The sequence below is a fragment of the Stegostoma tigrinum genome, chromosome 19 (genome assembly GCF_030684315.1).
Source record: "Stegostoma tigrinum isolate sSteTig4 chromosome 19, sSteTig4.hap1, whole genome shotgun sequence".
Classification (NCBI taxonomy): Eukaryota; Metazoa; Chordata; class Chondrichthyes; order Orectolobiformes; family Stegostomatidae; genus Stegostoma; species Stegostoma tigrinum.
In genome coordinates, this window is record NC_081372.1 from 51,393,496 (window position 1) to 51,415,932 (window position 22,437).

Genomic DNA, 22,437 nt, shown 5'->3' on the forward strand with positions numbered 1-22,437 from the left:
AAAGGATTCAGAAAAGATTTACAAGGTGGTTGCCAGGATTGGAGGATTTGAGTTACTGGGAGAGGATGAATAGTCTGGGTTTACATTCCCTGGAACATCAGAGGCTAAGGAGTGACTTTAAAGAGGTATATAAAATCATGAGGGGAATGGATAGGGTGAATAGACAAGTCATGTGTAGAAGTCTAAAATTAGACGGAATAGTTTTAAGGTGAAAGGGGAAAGATTTAACAGGGACCTTAGTGGCATCTTTTTTTCACACAGAAGCTGGTGCATGTATGGAATGAGGTGCCAGAGGAAGTGGTAAAGGCTAGTACGTTTACAATATTTAAAAGACATCTGGATGGGTACATGAACAGGACGTGTTTAGAGGGACTGAATTCTGGCAAGTGGGATTAGATTAATTTCAGATATCAGGTCGGCATGGATGAGTTGGACTAAAGGGTCTGTTTTCATATTGTGCAGCTCTATGACTGTATGACTGTTGCCATGCCAGAGCTCTGTGATGTGGAATTGTTGTTTCAGTTATGTTACTTGTCTCGATTCTTTGATAACAAGATGTAGAGCTGGATGAACACAGCAGGCCAAGCAGCATCATAGTAGCAGGAGAGCTGAAGTTTTGCACCTAGACACTTCTTCAGAAAACTCTGGGCCTGAAACGTTGGCTCTCCTGCTGTTATGATGCTGCTTGGCCTGCTGTGCTCATCCATCTCTAAACCTTGCTATCTCAGATTCTCCAGCATCTGCAGTTCCTACTATCTCTGTCTGGATTATTTGCTCTTCCCTTGCCTTTAAATGACTGCAGTTAAAAACTATGAGGTAATTTCTCATTGGAAGGGCTCTAACATTTTAACTTCAACCCATTGTTTAGCAACAGTTTATTTTCATGACTGCTGTTAGCTCCTTGAAGGAGATCAATCGCTGTGAGATCACAATCCATTAATCAACTTCACATTTCACCATAAGTCTCTTCATTTACCTGGGAGAATCAGAAAATCACGACAAACACTCAATGCAGAGCAATTCAATTAAATCTTCAGTTAAACTTCAGATGTTTTTAAAACTGATTCAGGCACTTAACTCAACCACATCCACATTTTCAAATCTCCATACACTCCATGAGCATGTACATTATAAACACAAGGTGCAAAACATGTCTTGAGGTCTGAAGCGACAGAAAAAATAAGTTCAGTACATATAGAACAACACTTAACAATCAAGGAACTAAAACAAATCACTCATTGACTGCGATAACAAGGTGTAGAGCTGGATGAAGACAGAAGGCCAGGCAGCATCAAAGGAGCAGGAAAGCTGTCATTTTGGGTCTGAACCCTTCTTCAGAAATCGGGGGAGGGTAACAGGATACTGAAATAAATCGAGAGATGTGGGGAGGTGATGATGGAAGGTGGATAAAGGAGCAGATAGGTGGAGAGAAGATGGACATGTCAAGGAGTCAGGGATGAAACTGGTAGGTAGGAGGTGGGTTGGGGGTTAGTCAGTGAGATGGGAGGAGCAGGTAGGTGGGAGAAAAGATGGACAGTTCATGGTGGTAGTGACAAGCTGGGCTGGTTTTTGGATGAGGGAGGGAGTGGGGAGATTTTGAAGCTTGTGAAGTCCACATTGAGATCATTGGACTGCAGGTTTCCCAAGCAAAATATGATGTGCTGTTCCTGCAGCCTTTGGGTGGCATCGTTGTGGCACTGAGGAGGCCCAAGATGGACATGTTGTCCAAGGAGTGGGAGGGGGATTTGAAGGGGTTCACGACTAGGAGGTGTTGTTGTGTGCCACAAACTGAGTGTAGGTGCTCCACAAAGCGGTCTCCAAGTCTCTGCTTGGTTTTCCTGATGTAGAGAAGGCCACATCTGGAACAGCAGATACAATATACCGCATTAGCAGCCGTGTAGGTGAACATCTGTTTAATGTGGAAGGTTTTCTTGGGGCCTGGGATGGGGGTCAGTGTGGAGGTGTAGGGGCAGGCATAGCACTTCCTGCAGTTGAAGGGAAAAGTGCCAAGGATGGTGGGGCCAGTGGTGAGTGTAGAGCGGACAAGGGAGTCATGGAGAGAGCGGTCCCTCCGGAAGGCGGATAAGGGTGGGGAGGGAAAAATGTCCTCCGTAGCGGGGTTGGATTGCAGGTGGCCGAAGTGGCAGAGGATGATGCGTTGAATCCAGAGGTTGGTGGGGTCGTGCATGAAGACAAGAGGAATTCTGTCTTTATTGTTATTGTGGGGAGGTGGTGTGAGGGATGACTTGAGAGAAATGCAAAAAATGCGGTTCAGAGCGTTTTCGACCACTGTGGAGGGGAAATTGCGGTCCTTGAAAAATGAGGACATCTGGGATATCTGGGAGCGGAATGCCTCATCTCAGGAGCACATGCGGCAGAGGAGAAGGAAATGGGAATAGGGGATAGCATTCTTGCAGGAAAGTGGGTGAGAGGAGGTGTATTCTAGGCAGCTGTAGGAGTTGGTGGGCTTGAAATAGATGTCAGTTTCCAGGTGCTTGCCTGAGATAGAAACAGTGAAGTCCAACAGAGAAAGTGTTGGGGCAGCATGGTGGCTCAGTGGTTCACACTGCAACCTCATAGCAGGGATTCGGGTTCAATTTCAGCCTCGAGCGACTGTCTATGCGGAGATTGCACATTCTTCCCATGTGTCTGCGTGGGTTTCCTTCGGGTGCGGTTTCCTCCCACAGTCCAAAGATGTGCAGGCTAGGTGGATTGGCCATGCTAAATTGTCCGTAGTGTTCAGGGGTGTGTGGGTTATAGGGGGATGGGTCTGGGTGGGATGCTCCAAGGGTTGGTGTGAACTAGTTGGGCCGAATGACCTGTTTCCACACTGTAGGGATTCTATGATTCTTTGATCCAGGAACAATGATGTGAAACCTGGCAGGGCTCAGAAAAAAGTAACAAGGATATTGCCTGTGTTTGGAGGGCTTGAGCTCTTGCACGAGGCAGAATACACTGGAGCTATTCTCCCTGGAGCGTCAAGCCTTAAGGGTGACATTATAGAAGTTTATAAAATCAAGATTGACATGTATAGGGTGTATAGCTAAGATCTTTTACCCAGTGTCAGGGAGTCCAAATCTAGAGGACTTAAGTTTAATTTGAGAGGTGAAAGATTTAAAAGGGTCCTAAGGGGCAGCTTTTTCACACAGAGGGTGATGCATGTATGGTATGAACTGCCAGAGGAAGTGGTGGAGGCTAGTACGATTACAACATTTAAAAGGCATGAATGGGTATATGCATAGGAAGTGTTTGGAAGGATATGGGCCAAATGCAGGCAAATGGGACAAGGTCAATTTTGGTTGCTGGTTGGCATGGACAAGTTTGGCAAAAGGATCTGTTTCCGAGCATAACAACTCAATGACTCTATTGAGAAATTGTCTAAGGAAGTGACTCTTCGATAGAGAACTTGTGTCTGTGGTACACTGTCAGGGCTATCAACATACAGATTACAAAGACATGTCAAAAGCTTTACTGAACAGCTTTGATTTTAGTTTCAAGCCCTGGGAATAAAAGCTTGTGTACAACAGGAGGCTTGGCACAAGCAAATAAGCGAACTCTGTGCTGAAGAAAGGTCACTGGATCTGAATTGGTAACCCAGATTTATCTCCACATACGTTGTCAGACCTGCTGAGATTTTCAAGCAACTTCAGTTTTTGTGTTGTTGTTGAAGAGAATGATGCAACCTCTTTCAAAATCAAGTGCATGTCAAATGATAAAAAATCAAAGAGAGGAACTTTGGATCCAGCAACTCACACAAACCTCAGCCTGCCGTGTGTTACTCTACTTCAGAACTTTCTGGGTGCAAACATTCCAGGCACAGATTGGTCTTAAAAGCAACATTCAAGAATTAACTTGTACCTGAGAATGTGGAGTGGGAGGAAAGGTGAAGTTGCTTCATCAAGCACTGTGATCCCTACACAGGAAAGGCAGAGTTATTCCCTTGTGATGGATTCCCATTAAATTTGGTTAGAATCAGTATCTTCAGAGATTGCACAACTAAGATTGTTTCTGGGGTTTTAATGTAAAAGGGAAAGATATCTTGTAAGGGAGAACCAGGTATCGAGAGACTGAAATAGGCAGTAAAAGCCTTCTGGAAATTGATAGAAGTGTTCACTGGAAAGCTATAGTTTAGCACTGGCACCAGTTTCCTCCTTTCCTTTCTGTCCTTTCCCTGTCCAGAAGCAACCCATATATGTTAGAAGCTTACAGAAGCTTCAGAGGAGCAGGAAAGCTGATGTTTTGCATCTGGACCCTTCTTTAGAAATGGGGGAGGGGAAGGGGGATCTGAAATAAAGAGAAAGAGTGGGAGGTGATGACAGAAGGTGGATAGAGGAGCAGACAGTTGGAGAGAAGATGGACAGTTGAAGGAGGTGTGGATGAAGCCAGTACAGGTGAGTGTAGGTAAGGAGTTTGGATGGGGTTTGGTCAGTGAGGAGGGAGGGGTGGGTAGGTGGGAGGGAGAACGGACAGGTCAAGGAGGCAGGGATGAGGCTAGTAGGGAGGAGGTGGGGGTGGAGTTTTGTCAGTGCGGTGGGAGGACCAGATGGGTGGGAGAAAAGAAGGACAGTTCAAGGAAGCAGGGATGAGATGGGCTGGTCTTGGGATGAGGTTGGGGGTGGGGATGTTTTGAAGCTTGTAAAGTCCACATTGAGGCCATTGGGCTGCAGAGTTCCCAGGCAATATGAGGTATTGTTCCTCCAGCCTTCGGGTGGCTTCATTGTGGTACTGGAGGAGGCATGTCGTCCAATGAGTGGGAGGGGCAGTTGAAGTGGTTCGCAACTGGGAGATGTTGTTGTTTGTCACAAAGCGAGTGTAGGTGCTCCACAAAGCAGTCTCCGAGTCTCCGCTTGGTCTTCCCAATGTACAGCAGGCCACATCGGAAATAGCAGATACAATATGCCACATTAGCAGATGGGCAGGTGAACATCTGTTTAATGTGGAAGGTCTTCTTGGGGCCTGGGAAGGAGGTAAGGTGGGAGGTGTAGGGGCAGGTTTTGCACTTCCTGCGGTGCCGGGAAAGGTGCCAGTGGTGGTGGGGCAAGTTGGAAATGTGGAACTGACAAGGGAGTCACGCAGAGAGTGGCCCCTCTGGAAGGCAGATAAGGGTGGGGAGGGAAATAAATCCTTGGTAGTGGGGTCAGATTGCAGGTGGTGGAAGTGTCGGAGAATGCTGCGTGAATCCGAAGGCTGATGGGGTGATACTTGAGGCCTCCTCTACATAGAACATAGAACATAGAACATAGAACAGTACAGCACAGAACAGGCCCTTCAGCCCACAATGTTGTGCCGACCATTGATCCTCATGTATGCACCCTCAAATTTCTGTGACCATATGCATGTCCAGCAGTCTCTTAAATGACCCCAATGACCTTGCTTCCACAACTGCTGCTGGCAACGCATTCCATGCTCTCACAACTCTCTGCGTAAAGAACCTGCCTCTGACATCCCCTCTATACTTTCCTCCAACCAGCTTAAAACAATGACCCCTCATGCTAGCCATTTCTGCCCTGGGAAATAGTCTCTGGCTAGCAACTCTATCTATGCCTCTCATTATCTTGTATACCTCAATTAGGTCTCCTCTCCTCCTCCTTTTCTCCAATGAAAAGAGCCCGAGCTCAGTCAACCTCTCTTCATAAGATAAGCCCTCCGGTCCAGGCAGCATCCTGGTAAAAATCCTCAGAACCCTCTCCAAAGCATCCACATCTTTCCTATCTACATCAAGGATTTGAAACAGCAAAACAAGTAACAAACAACACACATCAAGGGCCAGAACTCAACACTTTTTAATCAGCTCGTCTTTTTAATCAGCTCGTCCAGCTACATTGTAACACATTTATGGGGTAGTGTGACTTCAACCCTCGCCTTCTGGGGCAGAGTTCAGGACACTACCATAAGTGCTCAGCTCTTGATATCATCAGTCAACCTGTTTATAAAGGTAATGGCACAATTCTGGAGCGGTTGAAATTGAACCTGGGACTCCTGGCTCAGAGAATGGGACATGTCCACTGTGCCACATATCTTCATTTTTATGAACCTTCAACAAATCATCCCTTTATGCTGGCTCATCTTTGCTGAAGTAAATCAACACCAAATCACCCAAATATTTAGATAAAATAAAAGTTACAGCACTTCCCAACAAAGACAGAATGACAATAACAAAATGGAAGGAAAAGGCGAGAGGAAGAAGCTAATCAAAACAGATGTAGGAGAGGGTAAAATGTACCCAAACACCCTACTCTACGAAAATGTCTTGAGAGTGTTGATAGACACTCTCAAGCTGGCAGTTGGTAACTATGACCAACATCACTGGCCATTCCCTGGATATTTTGATGCCCACCTTGGCCAGACTGAGAAACAGTTCTACCAAGAGGTCAACCGACCTAAAGAACCCAGATAATAAAATGTGAGGCTGGATGAACACAGCAGGCCAAGCAACATCTCAGGAGCACAAAAGCTGACGTTTCGGGCCGAGACCCTTCATCAGAGGGGGGATGGGGAGAGGGAACTGGAATAAATAGGGAGAGAGGGGGAGGCGGACCGAAGATGGAGAGTAAAGAAGATAGGTGGAGAGAGTGTAGGTGGGGAGGTAGGGAGGAGATAGGTCAGTCCAGGGAAGACGGACAGGTCAAGGAGGTGGGATGAGGTTAGTAGGTAGCTGGGGGTGCGGCTTGGGGTGGGAGGAAGGGATGGGTGAGAGGAAGAACCGGTTAGGGAGGCAGAGACAGGTTGGACTGGTTTTGGGATGCAGTGGGTGGGGGGGAAGAGCTGGGCTGGTTGTGTGGTGCAGTGGGGGGAGGGGACGAACTGGGTTGGTTGAGGGATGCAGTAGGGGAAGGGGAGATTTTGAAACTGGTCAAGTCCACATTGATACCATATGGCTGCAGGGTTCCCAGGCGGAATATGAGTTGCTGTTCCTGCAACCTTCGGGTGGCATCATTGTGGCACTGCAGGAGGCCCATGATGGACATGTCATCTAGAGAATGGGAGGGGGAGTGGAAATGGTTTGCGACTGGGAGGTGCAGTTGTTTGTTGCGAACTGAGCGGAGGTGTTCTGCAAAGCGGTCCCCAAGCCTCCGCTTGGTTTCCCCAATGTAGAGGAAGCCGCACCGGGTACAGTGGATGCAGTGTACCACATTGGCAGTTGTGCAGGTGAACCTCTGCTTAATGTGGAATGTCATCTTGGGGCCTGGGATGGGGGTGAGGGAGGAGGTGTGGGGACAAGTGTAGCATTTCCTGCGGTTGCAGGGGAAGGTGCCGGGTGTGGAGGGGTTGGAGGGCAGTGTGGAGCGAACAAGGGAGTCACGGAGAGAGTGGTCTCTCCGGAAAGCAGACAGGGGTGGGGATGGAAAAATGTCTTGGGTGGTGGGGTTGGATTGTAAATGGCGGAAGTGTCGGAGGATGATGCGTTGTATCCGGAGGTTGGTAGGGTGGTGTGTGAGAACGAGGGGGATCCTCTTGGGGCGGTTGTGGCGGGGGCGGGGTGTGAGGGATGTGTTGCGGGGAATACGGGAGACGCGGTCAAGGGCGTTCTCGATCACTGTGGGGGGAAAGTTGCGGTCCTTAAAGAACTTGGACATCTGGGATGTGCGGGAGTGGAATGTCTTATCGTGGGAGCAGATGCAGCGGAGGCGGAGGAATTGGGAATAGGGGATGGAATTTTTGCAGGAGGGTGGGTGGGAGGAGGTGTATTCTAGGTAGCTGTGGGAGTCGGTGGGCTTGAAATGGACATCAGTTACAAGCTGGTTGCCTGAGATGGAGACTGAGAGGTCCAGGAAGGTGAGGGATGTGCTGGAGATGGCCCAGGTGAACTGAAGGTTGGGGTGGAAGGTGTTGGTGAAGTGGATGAACTGTTCGAGCTCCTCTGGGGAGCAAGAGGCAGCGCCAATACAGTCATCAATGTACCGGAGGAAGAGGTGGGGTTTGGGGCCTGTGTAGGAGCGGAAGAGGGACTGTTCCACGTAACCTACAAAGAGGCAGGCATAGCTGGGGCCCATGCGGGTGCCCATGGCCACCCCCTTAGTCTGTAGGAAGTGGCAGGAGTCAAAAGAGAAGTTGTTGAGTGTAAGGACGAGTTCAGCGAGGCGGATGAGAGTGTCGGTGGAGGGGGACTGGTCGGGCCTGCGGGACAGGAAGAAGCGGAGGGCCTTGAGGCCAACTCCATGCGGAATGCAGGTGTACAGGGACTGGACGTCCATGGTGAATATGAGGTGTTGGGGGCCAGGGAATTGCAAGTCCTGGAGGAGGTGGAGGGCGTGGGTGGTGTCACGGACGTAGGTGGGGAGTTCCTGGACCAAAGGGGAGAAAATGGAGTCCAGATAGGTGGAGATGAGTTCGGTGGGGCAGGAGCAGGCTAAGACGATGGGTCGACCAAAGCAGGCAGGTTTGTGGATTTTGGGAAGGAGATGGAAACGGGCCGTGCGGGGTTGGGGAACAATGAGGTTGGAGGCTGTGGGTGGGAGGTCCCCTGAGGTGATGAGGTCGTGAATGGTGTTGGAGATGATGGTTTGGTGCTCGGGTGTGGAGTCATGATCGAGGAGGCAGTAGGAGGTGGTGTCGGAGAGTTGGCGTCTGGCCTCGGCGATGTAGAGGTCAGTGCGCCATACTACCACTGCGCCACCCTTGTCTGCAGGTTTGATGGTGAGGTTGGGGTTGGAGCGGAGGGAGCGGAGGGCTGCCCGTTCTGCGGGGGAGAGGTTGGAGTGGGTGAGAGGGGTGGAGAGGTTGAGGCGGTTAATGTCTCGACGGCAGTTGGAGATGAAGAGGTCGAGGGAGGGTAGGAGGCCTGGGGGTGTGTCCAGGAGGAGGACTTGTGTTGGAAGCGGGTGAAGGGGTCAGTGGAAGGAGGGTTGGGTTACCGGTTGAAGAAGTACGCATGCAGGCGAAGACGGCAGAAAAACTGCTCTATGTCCAACCGTGACTGGTATTCGTTGATGTGTGGTTGTAGGGGGACAAAGGTGAGCCCCTTGCTAAGGACTGACCGTTCGTCCTCAGTCAGTGGGAGGTCTGGGGGGAATGGTGAAGATGCGGCAGGGCTCAGTGTGGCTGTCTCCTCTGGGGTTGCTGGCTGTGGAGGTTGTGGGCGGAGCGATGAGGTCGTTGGCCATGGGCGGGGTTTCGCCGGCGTCGGCCGTGGGCGGGGTTTCGCCGGCGTCGGCCGTGGGCGGGGTTCCGCCGGCCATGGGCGGGGTTCCGCCGGCCATGGGCGGGGTTCAGTCGGTGTCGACCGTGGGCGGGGTTCCGCCGGCGGTTGGAGGATCGGGGTGGGCGGAAGCAGCTGCGGTTAGGGTGCTGTGTGGCGTGTTGTACCTGGACGTGGAGGTGGTGACTGCAGCAGAGGTTCCGGAAGTTCTGTGGCCGGTGGAGGCGGATGTGACGTCATCGGTGGGGTCTCCGGCCGTGTCCTCATGGTCATACGGTCCACGGTCGACGCCGACGGAACCCCGCCCACGGCCGACGGAACCCCGCCCACAGCCGACGACCTCATCTCTCCGCCCACAACCTCCACAGCCAGCAACCCCAGAGGAGACAGCCACACTGAGCCCTGCCGCATCTAGACCATTCCCTCAGACCTCCCACTGACTGAGGACGAATGGTCAGTCCTCAGCAAGGGGCTCACCTTTGTCCCCCTACAACCACACATCAACGAATACCAGTCACGGTTGGACATAGAGCAGTTTTTCCGCCGTCTTCGCCTCCATGCCGACTTCTTCAACCGGGAATCCAACCCTCCTTCCACTGACCCCTTCACCCGCTTCCAACACAAGTCCTCCTCCTGGACACCACCCCCAGGCCTCTTACCCTCCCTCGACCTCTTCATCTCCAACTGCCATGGAGACATTAACCGCCTCAACCTCTCCACCCCTCTCACCCACTCCAACCTCTCCCCCGCAGAACGGGCAGCCCTCCGCTCCAACCCCAACCTCACCATCAAACCCGCAGACAAGGGTGGCGCAGTGGTAGTATGGCGCACTGACCTCTACATCGCCGAGGCCAGATGCCAACTCTCCGACACCACCTCCTACCGCCTCCTCGATCATGACCCCACACCCGAGCACCAAACCATCATCTCCAACACCATTCATGACCTCATCACCTCAGGGGACCTCCCACCCACAGCCTCCAACCTCATTGTTCCCCAACCCCGCACGGCCCGTTTCTATCTCCTTCCCAAAATCCACAAACCTGCCTGCCCTGGTCGACCCATCGTCTCAGCCTGCTCCTGCCCCACCGAACTCATCTCCACCTATCTGGACTCCATTTTCTCCCCTTTGGTCCAGGAACTCCCCACCTACGTCCGTGACACCACCCACGCCCTCCACCTCCTCCAGGACTTGCAATTCCCTGGCCCCCAACACCTCATATTCACCATGGACGTCCAGTCCCTGTACACCTGCATTCCGCATGGAGATGGCCTCAAGGCCCTCCACTTCCTCCTGTCCCGCAGGCCCGACCAGTCCCCCTCCACCGACACTCTCATCCGCCTAGCTGAACTCGTCCTCACACACAACAACTTCACTTTTGACTCCTCCCACTTCCTACAGACTAAGGGGGTGGCCATGGGCACCCGCATTGGCCCCAGCTATGCCTGCCTCTTTGGAGGTTACGTGGAACAGTCCCTCTTCCACTCCTACACAGGCCCCAAACCCCACCTCTTCCTCCGGTACATTGATGACTGTATCGGCGCCGCCTCTTGCTCCCCAGAGAAGCTCGAACAGTTCATCCACTTCACCAACACCTTCCACCCCAACCTTCAGTTCACCTGGGCCATCTCCAGCACATCCCTCACCTTCCTGGACCTCTCAGTCTCCATCTCAGGCAACCAGCTTGTAACTGATGTCCATTTCAAGCCCACCGACTCCCACAGCTACCTAGAATACACCTCCTCCCACCCACCCTCCTGCAAAAATTCCATCCCCTATTCCCAATTTCTCCGCCGCATCTGCTCCCACGATAAGACTTTCCACTCCCGCACATCCCAGATGTCCAAGTTCTTTTAGGACCGCAACTTTCCCCCCACAGTGATCGAGAACGCCCTTGACCGCGTCTCCCGTATTCCCCGCAACACATCCCTCACACCCCGCCCCCGCCACAACCGCCCCAAGAGGATCCCCCTCGTTCTCACACACCACCCTACCAACCTCCGGATACAACGCATCATCCTCCGACACTTCCGCCATTTACAATCCAACCCCACCACCCAAGACATTTTTCCATCCCCTCCCCTGTCTGCTTTCCGGAGAGACCACTCTCTCCGTGACTCCCTTGTTCGCTCCACACTGCCCTCCAACCCCACCACACCCGGCACCTTCCCCTGCAACCGCAGGAAATGCTACACTTGTCCCCACACCTCCTCCCTCACCCCCATCCCAGGCCCCAAGATGACATTCCACATTAAGCAGAGGTTCACCTGCACATCTGCCAATGTGGTACACTGCATCCACTGTACCCGGTGCGGCTTCCTCTACATTGGGGAAACCAAGCGGAGGCTTGGGGACCGCTTTGCAGAACACCTCCGCTCAGTTCGCAACAAACAACTGCACCTCCCAGTCGCAAACCATTTCCACTCCCCCTCCCATTCTCTAGATGACATGTCCATCATGGGCCTCCTGCAGTGCCACAATGATGCCACCCGAAGGTTGCAGGAACAGCAACTCATATTCCGCCTGGGAACCCTGCAGCCATATGGTATCAATGTGGACTTGACCAGTTTCAAAATCTCCCCTTCCCCTACTGCATCCCTAAACCAGCCCAGTTCGTCCCCTCCCCCCACTGCACCACACAACCAGCCCAGCTCTTCCCCCCGACCCACTGCATCCCAAAACCAGTCCAACCTGCCTCTGCCTCCCTAACCGGTTCTTCCTCTCACCCATCCCTTCCTCCCACCCCAAGCCGCACCCCCAGCTACCTACTAACCTCATCCCACCTCCTTGACCTGTCCGTCTTCCATGGACTGACCTATCCCCTCCCTACCTCCCCACCTACACTCTCCACCTATCTTCTTTACTCACCATCTTCGGTCCGCCTCCCCCTCTCTCCCTATTTATTCCAGTTCCCTCTCCCCATCCCCCTCTCTGATGAAGGGTCTCGGCCCGAAACGTCAGCTTTTGTGCTCCTGAGATGCTGCTTGGCCTGCTGTGTTCATCCAGCCACACATTTTATTATCTTGGAATTCTCCAGAATCTGCAGTTCCCATTATCTCTGATACTATTTTAACCTCACTGCGAAGCCTCTTCCAGGGATGTCTAACCTGAAGAAGTTACCCTCCGGACCAACCTCAGGAAATCTCTCTCCCATTGCAACTCTCTTGTAATCTCTTCGGCCTTGAAACTGCTCGACCATGTCCTGAAGCAAACCAGGTACCACAGCCACATGAACTTCCTCAGCACCTGCCTACGGAACCAGATCATCCGCAAGGGACTACGGTCCACATTTCAGCCTTCCCAATTTGGCTCCAACCGTGACCACCTCTACACCCAGAACATTCAGACCCTTCAGAAGCGGTTCTCCCTGTGAGTCCTGAAACAGACACTCGCAGCCATGCGCCGGCACCTCCAGGCACTGCAATCCAGCCTGCCCCAGCTCAAAGCCACCCTCTCCCAGACCTGCAAAGGACCTCTGCTGTTTTTCATCCTCCGCAGGATCCACAGACTGAACACCCAGTTCCACTCAGCTTTACTGGACACCAAAAATCGTAAGTGCAACCAACACACTAGCCCCTGCCACCCACAAGAGGATTCCTGCGCCTCCCAAATCCCGACTCTGTCCCTGCCCCTCCCCCACCATACACCCGCCACCATTGACCATGAGGACACGGCCGGAGACCCCACCGATGACGTCACATCCGCCTCCGCCGGCCACAGAACTTCCGGAACCGCTGTTGCTGTCACCACCTCCACATCCAGGTCCAACACGCCACACACCACCCTCACCGCAGCTGCTTCTGCCCACCCCGATCCTCCAACCGCCGACGGAACCCTGCCCACGGTCGACGCCGGCGGATCCCCACCCACGGCCGACGCCGGCGAAACCCCGCCCATGGCCAACGCCGGCGAAACCCCGCCCATGGCCGACGCCGGCGAAGCCCCGCCCACGGCCGACGGAACCCTGCCCAGGGCCGACGGAACCCCACCCACGGCCGACGACCTCATCGCTCCGCCCACAACCTCCACAGCCAGCAACCCCAGAGGAGACAGCCACACTGAGCCCTGCCGCATCTTCACCATCCCCCCAGACCTCCCGCTGACTGAGGACGAACGGTCAGTCCTTCGTAAGGGGCTCACCTTTGTCCCCCTACAACCACACATCAACGAATACCAGTCACGGTTGGACATAGAGCAGTTTTTCCGCCGTCTTCGCCTCCATGCCTACTTCTTCAACCGGGAACCCAACCCTCCTTCCACTGACCCCTTCACCCGCTTCCAACACAAGTCCTCCTCCTGGACACCACCCCCAGGCCTCCTACCCTCCCTCGACCTCTTCATCTCCAACTGCCGTCGAGACATTAACCGCCTCAACCTCTCCACCCCTCTCACCCACTCCAACCTCTCCCCCGCAGAACGGGCAGCCCTCCGCTCCAACCCCAACCTCACCATCAAACCCGCAGACAAGGGTGGCGCAGTGGTAGTATGGCGCACTGACCTCTACATCGCCGAGGCCAGACGCCAACTCTCCGACACCACCTCCTGCCGCCTCCTCGATCATGACCCCACACCCGAGCACCAAACCATCATCTCCAACACCATTCATGACCTCATCACCTCAGGGGACCTCCCACCCACAGCCTCCAACCTCATTGTTCCCCAACCCCGCACGGCCCGTTTCTATCTCCTTCCCAAAATCCACAAACCTGCCTGCTTTGGTCGACCCATCGTCTTAGCCTGCTCCTGCCCCACCGAACTCATCTCCACCTATCTGGACTCCATTTTCTCCCCTTTGGTCCAGGAACTCCCCACCTACGTCCGTGACACCACCCACACCCTCCACCTCCTCCAGGACTTGCAATTCCCTGGCCCCCAACATATTCACCATGGACGTCCAGTCCCTGTACACCTGCATTCCGCATGGAGATGGCCTCAAGGCCCTCTGCTTCTTCCTGTCCCGCAGGCCCGACCAGTCCCCCTCCACCGACACTCTCATCCGCCTAGCTGAACTCGTCCTCACACTCAACAACTTCTCTTTTGACTCCTCCCACTTCCTACAGACTAAGGGGGTGGCCATGGGCACCTGCATGGGCCCCAGCTATGCCTGCCTCTTTGTAGGTTACGTGGAACAGTCCCTCTTCCGCACCTACACAGGCCCCAAACCCCACCTCTTCCTCCGGTACATTGATGACTGTATCGGCGCCGCCTCTTGCTCCCCAGAGGAGCTCGAACAGTTCATCCACTTCACCAACACCTTCCACCCCAACCTTCAGTTCACCTGGGCCATTTCCAGCACATCCCTCACCTTCCTGGACCTCTCAGTCTACAGCTCAGGCAACCAGCTTGTAACTGATGTCCATTTCAAGCCCACCGACTCCCACAGCTACCTAGAATACACCTCCTCCCACCCACCCTCCTGCAAAAATTCCATCCCCTATTCCCAATTCCTCCGCCTCCGCCGCATCTGCTTCCACGATAAGACATTCCACTCCCGCACATCCCAGATGTCCAAGTTCTTTAAGGACCGCAACTTTCCCCCCACAGTGATCGAGAACGCCCTTGACCGCGTCTCCCGTATTCCCCGCAACACATCCCTCACACCCCGCCCCCGCCACAACCGCCCCAAGAGGATCCCCCTCGTTCTCACACACCACCCTACCAACCTCCGGATACAACGCATCATCCTCCGACACTTCCGCCATTTACAATCCAACCCCACCACCCAAGACATTTTTCCATCCCCTCCCCTGTCTGCTTTCCAGAGAGACCACTCTCTCCGTGACTCCCTTGTTCGCTCCACACTGCCCTCCAACCCCACCACACCCGGCACCTTCCCCTGCAACCGCAGGAAATGCTACACTTGTCCCCACACCTCCTCCCTCACCCCCATCCCAGGCCCCAAGATGACATTCCACATTAAGCAGAGGTTCACCTGCACATCTGCCAATGTGGTACACTGCATCCACTGTACCCGGTGCGGCTTCCTCTACATTGGGGAAACCAAGCGGAGGCTTGGGGACCGCTTTGCAGAACACCTCCGCTCAGTTCGCAACAAACAACTGCACCTCCCAGTCGCAAACCATTTCCACTCCCCCTCCCATTCTCTAGATGACATGTCCATCATGGGCCTCCTGCAGTGCCACAATGATGCCACCCGAAGGTTGCAGGAACAGCAACTCATATTCCGCCTGGGAACCCTGCAGCCATATGGTATCAATGTGGACTTGACCAGTTTCAAAATCTCCCCTTCCCCTACTGCATCCCTAAACCAGCCCAGTTCGTCCCCTCCCCCCACTGCACCACACAACCAGCCCAGCTCTTCCCCCCCACCCACTGCATCCCAAAACCAGTCCAACCTGTCTCTGCCTCCCTAACCGGTTCTTCCTCTCACCCATCCCTTCCTCCCACCCCAAGCCGCACCCCCAGCTACCTACTAAACTCATCCCACCTCCTTGACCTGTCCGTCTTCCCTGGACTGACCTATCCCCTCTCTACCTCCCCACCTACACTCTCTCCACCTATCTTCTTTACTCTCCATCTTCGGTCCGCCTCCCCCTCTCTCCCTATTTATTCCAGTTCCCTCTCCCCATCCCCCCTCTGATGAAGGGTCTAGGCCCGAAACGTCAGCTTTTGTGCTCCTGAGATGCTGCTTGGCCTGCTGTGTTCATCCAGCCTCACATTTTATTATCTTGGAATTCTCCAGTATCTGCAGTTCCCATTATCTCTAAAGAACCCAGATCTTTTGTTTACAGAAGCTACTCATTTGACATAGTGGACAATTAAGAAGCATGACATACTGGGGTAATGCAGCAACAGAAAATAGGGGAGGGCAGAAAAGAGGGAGGATAATTATGCACTCCTAACCCCACAGTGCCCACCTCTGTATAAATGCCTGTAGTGTTGTGGTGGACAACGGGTACTTTTCCTCAAAGAACATGGGGCACACCTCTCACTGCAGGAACTGTGACGTCCTCCTTTGCCTGCTGTCAGCACCTATTGATGGCGACAGTGGCCAGAACCATGAGAGACCAACAAATAGGTTCTTCAATTTGAGGAGCCCAGCTGTTATCCATCTTTTATTCACTGACACTGATACCTCTGTTTCCAATTCATAAGCAATTTACATGCTGAGCCCATTAAGGGCAATGAAAGTTAAGCAGCCAACATAAAAGCCACATACAAAGTAGAAAACTCAGTGAACATCAACAGCTCTGAAAACAATTCTGGACCTGCTCGCTTCAACCTTTTAAGAGATATATTTTCTAACTCTGGCAGAATTAGCTGAACCTGAAGCAAAATTGGATCATTGTGCAATTAACAGGATCATATTTGGTGGAATTTTGTCTTATGGTTGATTTTCATATTAAATTTAAAAGTGACATACTCCACTCCCAAACAAAAATCTTAAATTGAAATTAAAACATTTACATAGGTATGAGTCTCGAACTGGCTGAAGGTGGTTGAAAAAAATAATGTAATGCAATTCTGGGAAATAAAAGGTGGGAAATATTTATGGAACAATTCAACACGTCGAACAAAAATTAATCTAATTGGAAATCAATACCTCAATAAGAAAGATCTATCTGTGGTTTATTTGGCAAGTTAAAATTGGATTAAATCAAAAGCTATTTATAATGTTGTAAACAATCATGGTAAACCCGAAATTGTGAGTGCGTCATTAACCAGCAAATGATGTCAAAAAATTGCTACCAAGGTAACACATAGAATCTGATTATAAAGTAACAAAGGAAATGTAAACAAACTGTACATGTTTTTACAGGCTAATAACTTGGGCAAAGAAATCAAGAGGAATATATGCAAGTTTGCTGCAGCCATAAAGTGAGAAGAGGGAGAAAGTGGTGAGGTACACAAGTGATGTAGACAGGTTAAGTGATTGAGCAACATGGTGGCAGATGGAGTATAGTTTGGGGAAATGTGAGATTTATCACTTTGTATTGACTCAGATACAAATTTGGCAATGCTCCGCTGGAATATGAGCTTTCATCAATTTTCTAGAAGAATATCTTGTGCAACCAATGAGGGGTAAAAATTATTTTAGAGCATTGTGCATTATGCCAAGCTTAATTCGTAATCTCATGGTGAAATATCCCTGAAAATGTTTTGTAATGCAAGTGAATTGCAGCTTAAATTTTTGTCGTATTTGTATTGCCAATACATCATTGAATAGCAGAGTAGATTTGATGGGCTATATAATCTACTATGATTATATTTTTTGCACTCATCATTTAACATATACCTTGTGGATAAAAGGCTACATTTCTAATGTTATGCAAACAACTTTGTCATTGGAAACATCACCTATTTATGGTGAGGTATGTATTATTATAATAGCTGTTTCTGGATTTCAAGAATGTGTTCCATGCTTTAAATGCTGTGAGCCAATTGTCATCTTGTCTTTGCCTGTAACACTAAGGGTTGCACGGTGTCTCAGTGGTTAGCACTGCTGCCTCACAGTGACGGGGAGCTGGGTTCAATTCCACTCTTGGCCAACTGTCTGCGTGGAGTTTGTACATTCTCCCTGTGTCTATGTGAGTTTCTTCTTGTTGCTCCAGTTACTTCCCATAGTCCAAAGACATGCATGTTAGGCAGACTGACCAATCTAAATTGCCCATGGTACCTTGGGAGAGTAGGCTAGATGAATTAGCCAAGGGAAATACAGGGTTACAAGGATAGGATAGAGTGTGGGACGCTCCTTGGAAGGTTGGTGTGGACCTGATGGACTGAATAGCCTGCTTCTACACTTTAGGGATTCGACCGTTAAACATAATAGCACAATGATTTAATCATAACAATTGTTTGGGTGAACATTCACCAAAGCAGTTTGTTGTGCCATAAACTGAGCTGTGGCTCTGTTTGAAGCACTCTCATCTGTGCAAAGTTGTGCTTTCTATTCTCATACTAGAACTTGCTGATGAATGGCCTATGTAATACAGAGGGAGTGTTGCTTCTCAGGTACTTTTTCTCTTGGATGACAGCCACTGTCTGTGTATCCTCTAACATGATTTAAAAGAAGTGCAGCAGAGGCCAATATTAATTCCTCACAATCTAAGAACCTAGTTATGTGGACTTGGCTGTGTGCAGTTTGGTAGCTATGTATTCTTCATGAAATGCTGAATACTTTAAAAATACTTCATTGTTGATAATACCTGTTGAGTTTTCCTGTGGTCATGAAAGACGGGTGGTAAAAATGTCGATGGTTTTGATGCCAATATATAAAAGTGTTTTGAGTGATATAATTGAACGTTGTCACCTGCTGAAAATAGAGAATAAAAATCTAGAGAATCCATGGCATTCTCCAAATGAAATGCAACAACAACTGGCCAGAAACAAAACATTGACATTAGATTTATTAGGAAATGGTTGCAAATAAACTGTGCAGCATTCCATGCTGGTGGCAAAATGACAAAACATTTCATACAAAGGAGATGGCTTCTTCCTCACAAAGAGAAAACTATAGTAGCTCTGAAGCTCTCTGCTAAAGATGTAGCTTCAGTCCTGTCAAACAGATTTTGAATTATTTGCACTCGTCATGTGTATTTCAGATGCCTGATCACTTGGCTTCAGAAGGGCAACAACACACAGTTCATTACATTGTTGAATCATAATGGGTTCCTGAGGGATGTTGGTTATTTACTGGACCTTCTCCATCATCTTCACCCATTCTGTAGAGAGGGGAAGGTATATGATTGTTTTAAATACTCAACAATAAGCCAATATAATATCACTAATAAATTTGTTTTTATTATTTGGAAATACCATCAACAAGTTTACCATCATTATTCTTGTCACATTGTCTCATGATATCATGAATATCCTCCTCTGTAAAAGGTCTCCCAGTATCCTTGATGACATAATACAGCTCATCATGATCCATGAAACCATCAGCATTTCTAGAGTCAGCAACAAAATTATGAATGTCTCCAATTCAGTCAAGTTATTTGATTTACCAAAATAGAAGTTGCTACATGAGAAAAGATCAGGTCCATCTCATTTCACTTTGTTTCCTGCCTGGAAATTTATATTATCTAATCTGATCAAGCACTCCATTTGAATCACTGATCAAAGACAGATCTGTATATCATGTATGAACATCTCAGGAAACAGCTTCAGAAACCTCAGGTCTAAAGTCATCTGTTCAATCCGAGAATGCAACACTTCCCACACAATGTCTCAAATTACTCATGACCTGAAATGAATATTATGCCCTCTACTCTGAAAGCAATTACAAAGAATTTGTCAGTATAACCTTGTATTACAGTCAACATTCCGTGCTTTTCTTCAATTGCTATCATAATCTTGAATCACACTGTCTGTTTTCCTCCATGTTTGGTCATGTCAGTTTCTTTTTCTGAAAATCTTGTTATGATTTTCTCTACTTATGTTCTCCATTGCTTTGTACGTGGAGCTGGATGTAGCTGACAAGGACAGCATTGTTGTCCATGCCTATTTGCTCTTGAACGGTGTTGCCTGTTCAGTAATTTCAGAATGCAGTTACAAATCAGACACATTTCTACTGGTCTGGAGACACATTCAGACCACTGAGGTAAGGACGGCAAATTTTCTTCCATAAAGGGCACAAGACTTTCAAAACAATCAGTGACATTTGTCACAGTCATCACTGGCATTAATGTTATGCTACAAATTTCTTGAGTGAGTTTTCTATTTCACTAGCTCATAGGTTGAGATTTGAAAGAATTTGCAGGATCAGCATGAGCCACTGGCTTGCTAGCCCAGTGACATTTCCATGATCTTACCGTCTCCCTGAAGTGAAAACATGCTGTCTCTCCAAGTTGCCAAAACATCGATGAATTTTACATAGGTCTTTAGATCACCCTTGATTCTTCATTTTTCAAGCAAAAATTGACTCAACTTTTAAACTTTACCTCAGGTGTATACTTAAGACTTTCGAGTTTCATCCTCATAAATCCTCGAAACACTACCTCCAGTGCCTCTTACATCCATTTAAAAAATGATGCAGGGAGAGGGAGTTAGGGACAGAGGGAGAGAGAGATGGAGTGATGGTGAGAGGGAGTCGGGGACAGAGGGAGAGAGAGACGTAGTGATAGTGAGAGGGAGTCGGGGGGACAGAGGGAGAGAAAGAGACAGAGTGATAGTGAGAGCGAGTCAGGGAGACAGAGGGAGAGAGAGAGACAGAGTGATAGTGAGAACGAGTCGGAAAGACAGAGACGGTGGGTGGGGGGGAGCTCACGGGCCCCCTACCCTATATTTAGCTTCAAGCATGTATGCTTTTCTGTTTGCTTTGCTAATCTTTGAGAAAGTTCTTTCATTTATTACTGTGTACAATGGAGAAACTATTACGTCAATTTGCAATTTCTACAGTGCCGTTATTCTACCAAATTAGTCAAAGAGCAAACTCACTTGTCACATACACGAAATAAACCTTCCAAATCTTCTTCGTATGTTCTTTTTGCCTCCTCTTTCGTCTGGCTCGCCATCTTCAACCAGAACCCTTCATAGACAATGTTGCCACTTCCTAAATTAAGAACACACTGAAACATAAGATCTGTCTATTTTTAAGCATGAACTTTTGAGAATGAACTGATGTTTGAAAAGATGAGAAATTACCAAAGTTTAAGCTGCATGTCAGTGTTTTTGAGAACTGGTGCAATCTGAGATTTGACCGCCTTTCGGGAAACCCAAGACATCGATCACACGTGAAGTGGGGTAAACCATTATGTGTTAGTTAGTGAAGATGTGAATTAATTTACATTTAGATTTCATTACCCTGTGTACTCACGAACAGAATTACAGGAGTACAGTGAAAAGTGTATAATGTTTCCACACATGGACCCATCTCAGGAACAAATGTGCCAAGGTCTAAAAAACTTAGATTTGAATGAATAAAAGAAAAAAAGTTAGAAAGCTAAGAATTACCTTCAGATAACAAATAGAAAACTAAAGAAAGAAGTTAATAGTTAACATTGCCGTCCTTCTTAAATTAGTCTGGAAAGTAGAACAGCCATTTTACCTCCAGTACTTTCCTTATCTGCTCCAGAAGGGATCGTTGAAGAATTAACATCACAGAGTAAAATTACACACAACACAATTTGGAGTCTCCTGTACGTTGGAACGAGCAAACACACAGATTGGAAGACCATTTTGCCGAACACTTCAGCACAGCTCCAAAGAATGTTCCTGAGCTTTCAGTGAGTGTTCATTTTAATTCCACACCCTGCCCTGAGGCTGACATTGGTTTGACCCACTGCACTGTTCCAAGGAAGGTCAAAGTAGCAAACTGTATTCTAAATTATCATTTTATAGATGTGTGGACTCAAACATTGCTTTCCATTTCAGTGTCCTCTATTTTGTTTCCTTTTCTTTCCATTTTGGTTTATTTGTTTAGTTTCTTGCCCCATCTCAATTTCCTTTGGTCCCTGAAGACTGTCTATTCTGTCATGAGTTTTCACTGTCTTTCATTGGATCATAGATCTTTCCTTTGTCCGAAAGAGCGCAGGGCAGAGAACGAAAATAACAGGCCTCTGAAAGCAACAAAATGCCAGTCTGCAAGACTCCTAAATAGAGAATGCAGTCATTGAAAACCCTTGGAAAATGCTTTTTGGGATTCTCAAGATTCCATGACCTTTATGAGATTTCAGAGTAGAGGGCACACTATTCTTTTCAGGCCATGAGTAATTTGAGACATTGTGTGGGAAGTGTTGCATTCTCGGATTGAACAGATGACCTTAGACCTGAGGTTTCTGAAGCTATTTCCTGAGATGTTCATACATGATATACAGATCTGTCTTCGACCAATGATTAAAATGGAATGCTTGATTAGATTAGTTAATGTAAATTTCCAGGCAGGAAACAAAGTGAAATGAGATGGACCTGATCTTTTCTCATGAAGCAACTTCTATTTTGGTAAGGTATACAACTTGACTGAATTGGAGACATTCATCCTTTTGTTGCTGACTCTAGAAATGCTGACGGTTTCTTCGATCATGATGAGCTGCATAATGTCATCAAGGATATTGGGAAGCTTTTTACAGACGAGGAAATTCATGAATTCATGAGACAATTGGGCAAGAACAATGATGGTAAACTTGAACTTGATGATATGTCCAAATAATATTACAAATTTACAAACAATATATTGGTTTATTGTTGAGTATTTAAAACAATCATATACCTTCCCTTCTCTACAGAATGTGTGAAGATGTAGCGAGCTGCTATCAATTAGAGATGTCTGCAATTAATGTCTGACTGGCATTGATGAAACCATTCGCATTTTGAAGCTATTTTTATAAAATTCATT

General features: G+C 49.0%; 1 protein-coding gene across 2 annotated transcripts; it reads right to left on the minus strand.

Annotated features, from left to right (window-relative positions):
- Window positions 1-18,593: 18,593 nt before the first annotated feature.
- LOC125461311 (troponin C, skeletal muscle-like) lies at window positions 18,594-21,308 on the minus strand. 2 transcript variants are annotated; one of them, XM_048549926.2, is made up of 4 exons: window positions 21,151-21,308; window positions 20,541-20,655; window positions 18,933-19,051; window positions 18,594-18,823 (listed from the first exon to the last, which is right to left on the minus strand). In XM_048549926.2, exons 1-4 carry the CDS (start codon window positions 21,278-21,280, stop codon window positions 18,792-18,794), a joined length of 396 nt encoding a protein of 131 aa, XP_048405883.1. In that variant the 5' UTR covers window positions 21,281-21,308; the 3' UTR covers window positions 18,594-18,791. The 2 variants fall into 2 exon arrangements, with proteins under 2 accessions (XP_048405883.1, XP_048405884.1); XM_048549927.2 differs by lacking the exon at window positions 18,933-19,051.
- Window positions 21,309-22,437: the final 1,129 nt, after the last annotated feature.

What these genes read in the sequence shown, in the direction of transcription:
- LOC125461311 (XM_048549926.2), bottom strand. Translation starts at nt 21,280, where the DNA reads ATGGTCTTCCAATCTGTGTGTTTGCTCGTTCCAACGTACAGGAGACTC. An exon ending in AGATAAGGAAAGTACTGGAG is followed by an intron (nt 20,656 to 21,150) that starts GTAAAATGGCTG and finishes TTCTTAATTTAG; the next exon opens with GAAGTGGCAACATTGTCTAT. An exon ending in TTATTTCGTGTATGTGACAA is followed by an intron (nt 19,052 to 20,540) that starts GTGAGTTTGCTC and finishes TGCTGACTCTAG; the next exon opens with AAATGCTGATGGTTTCATGG.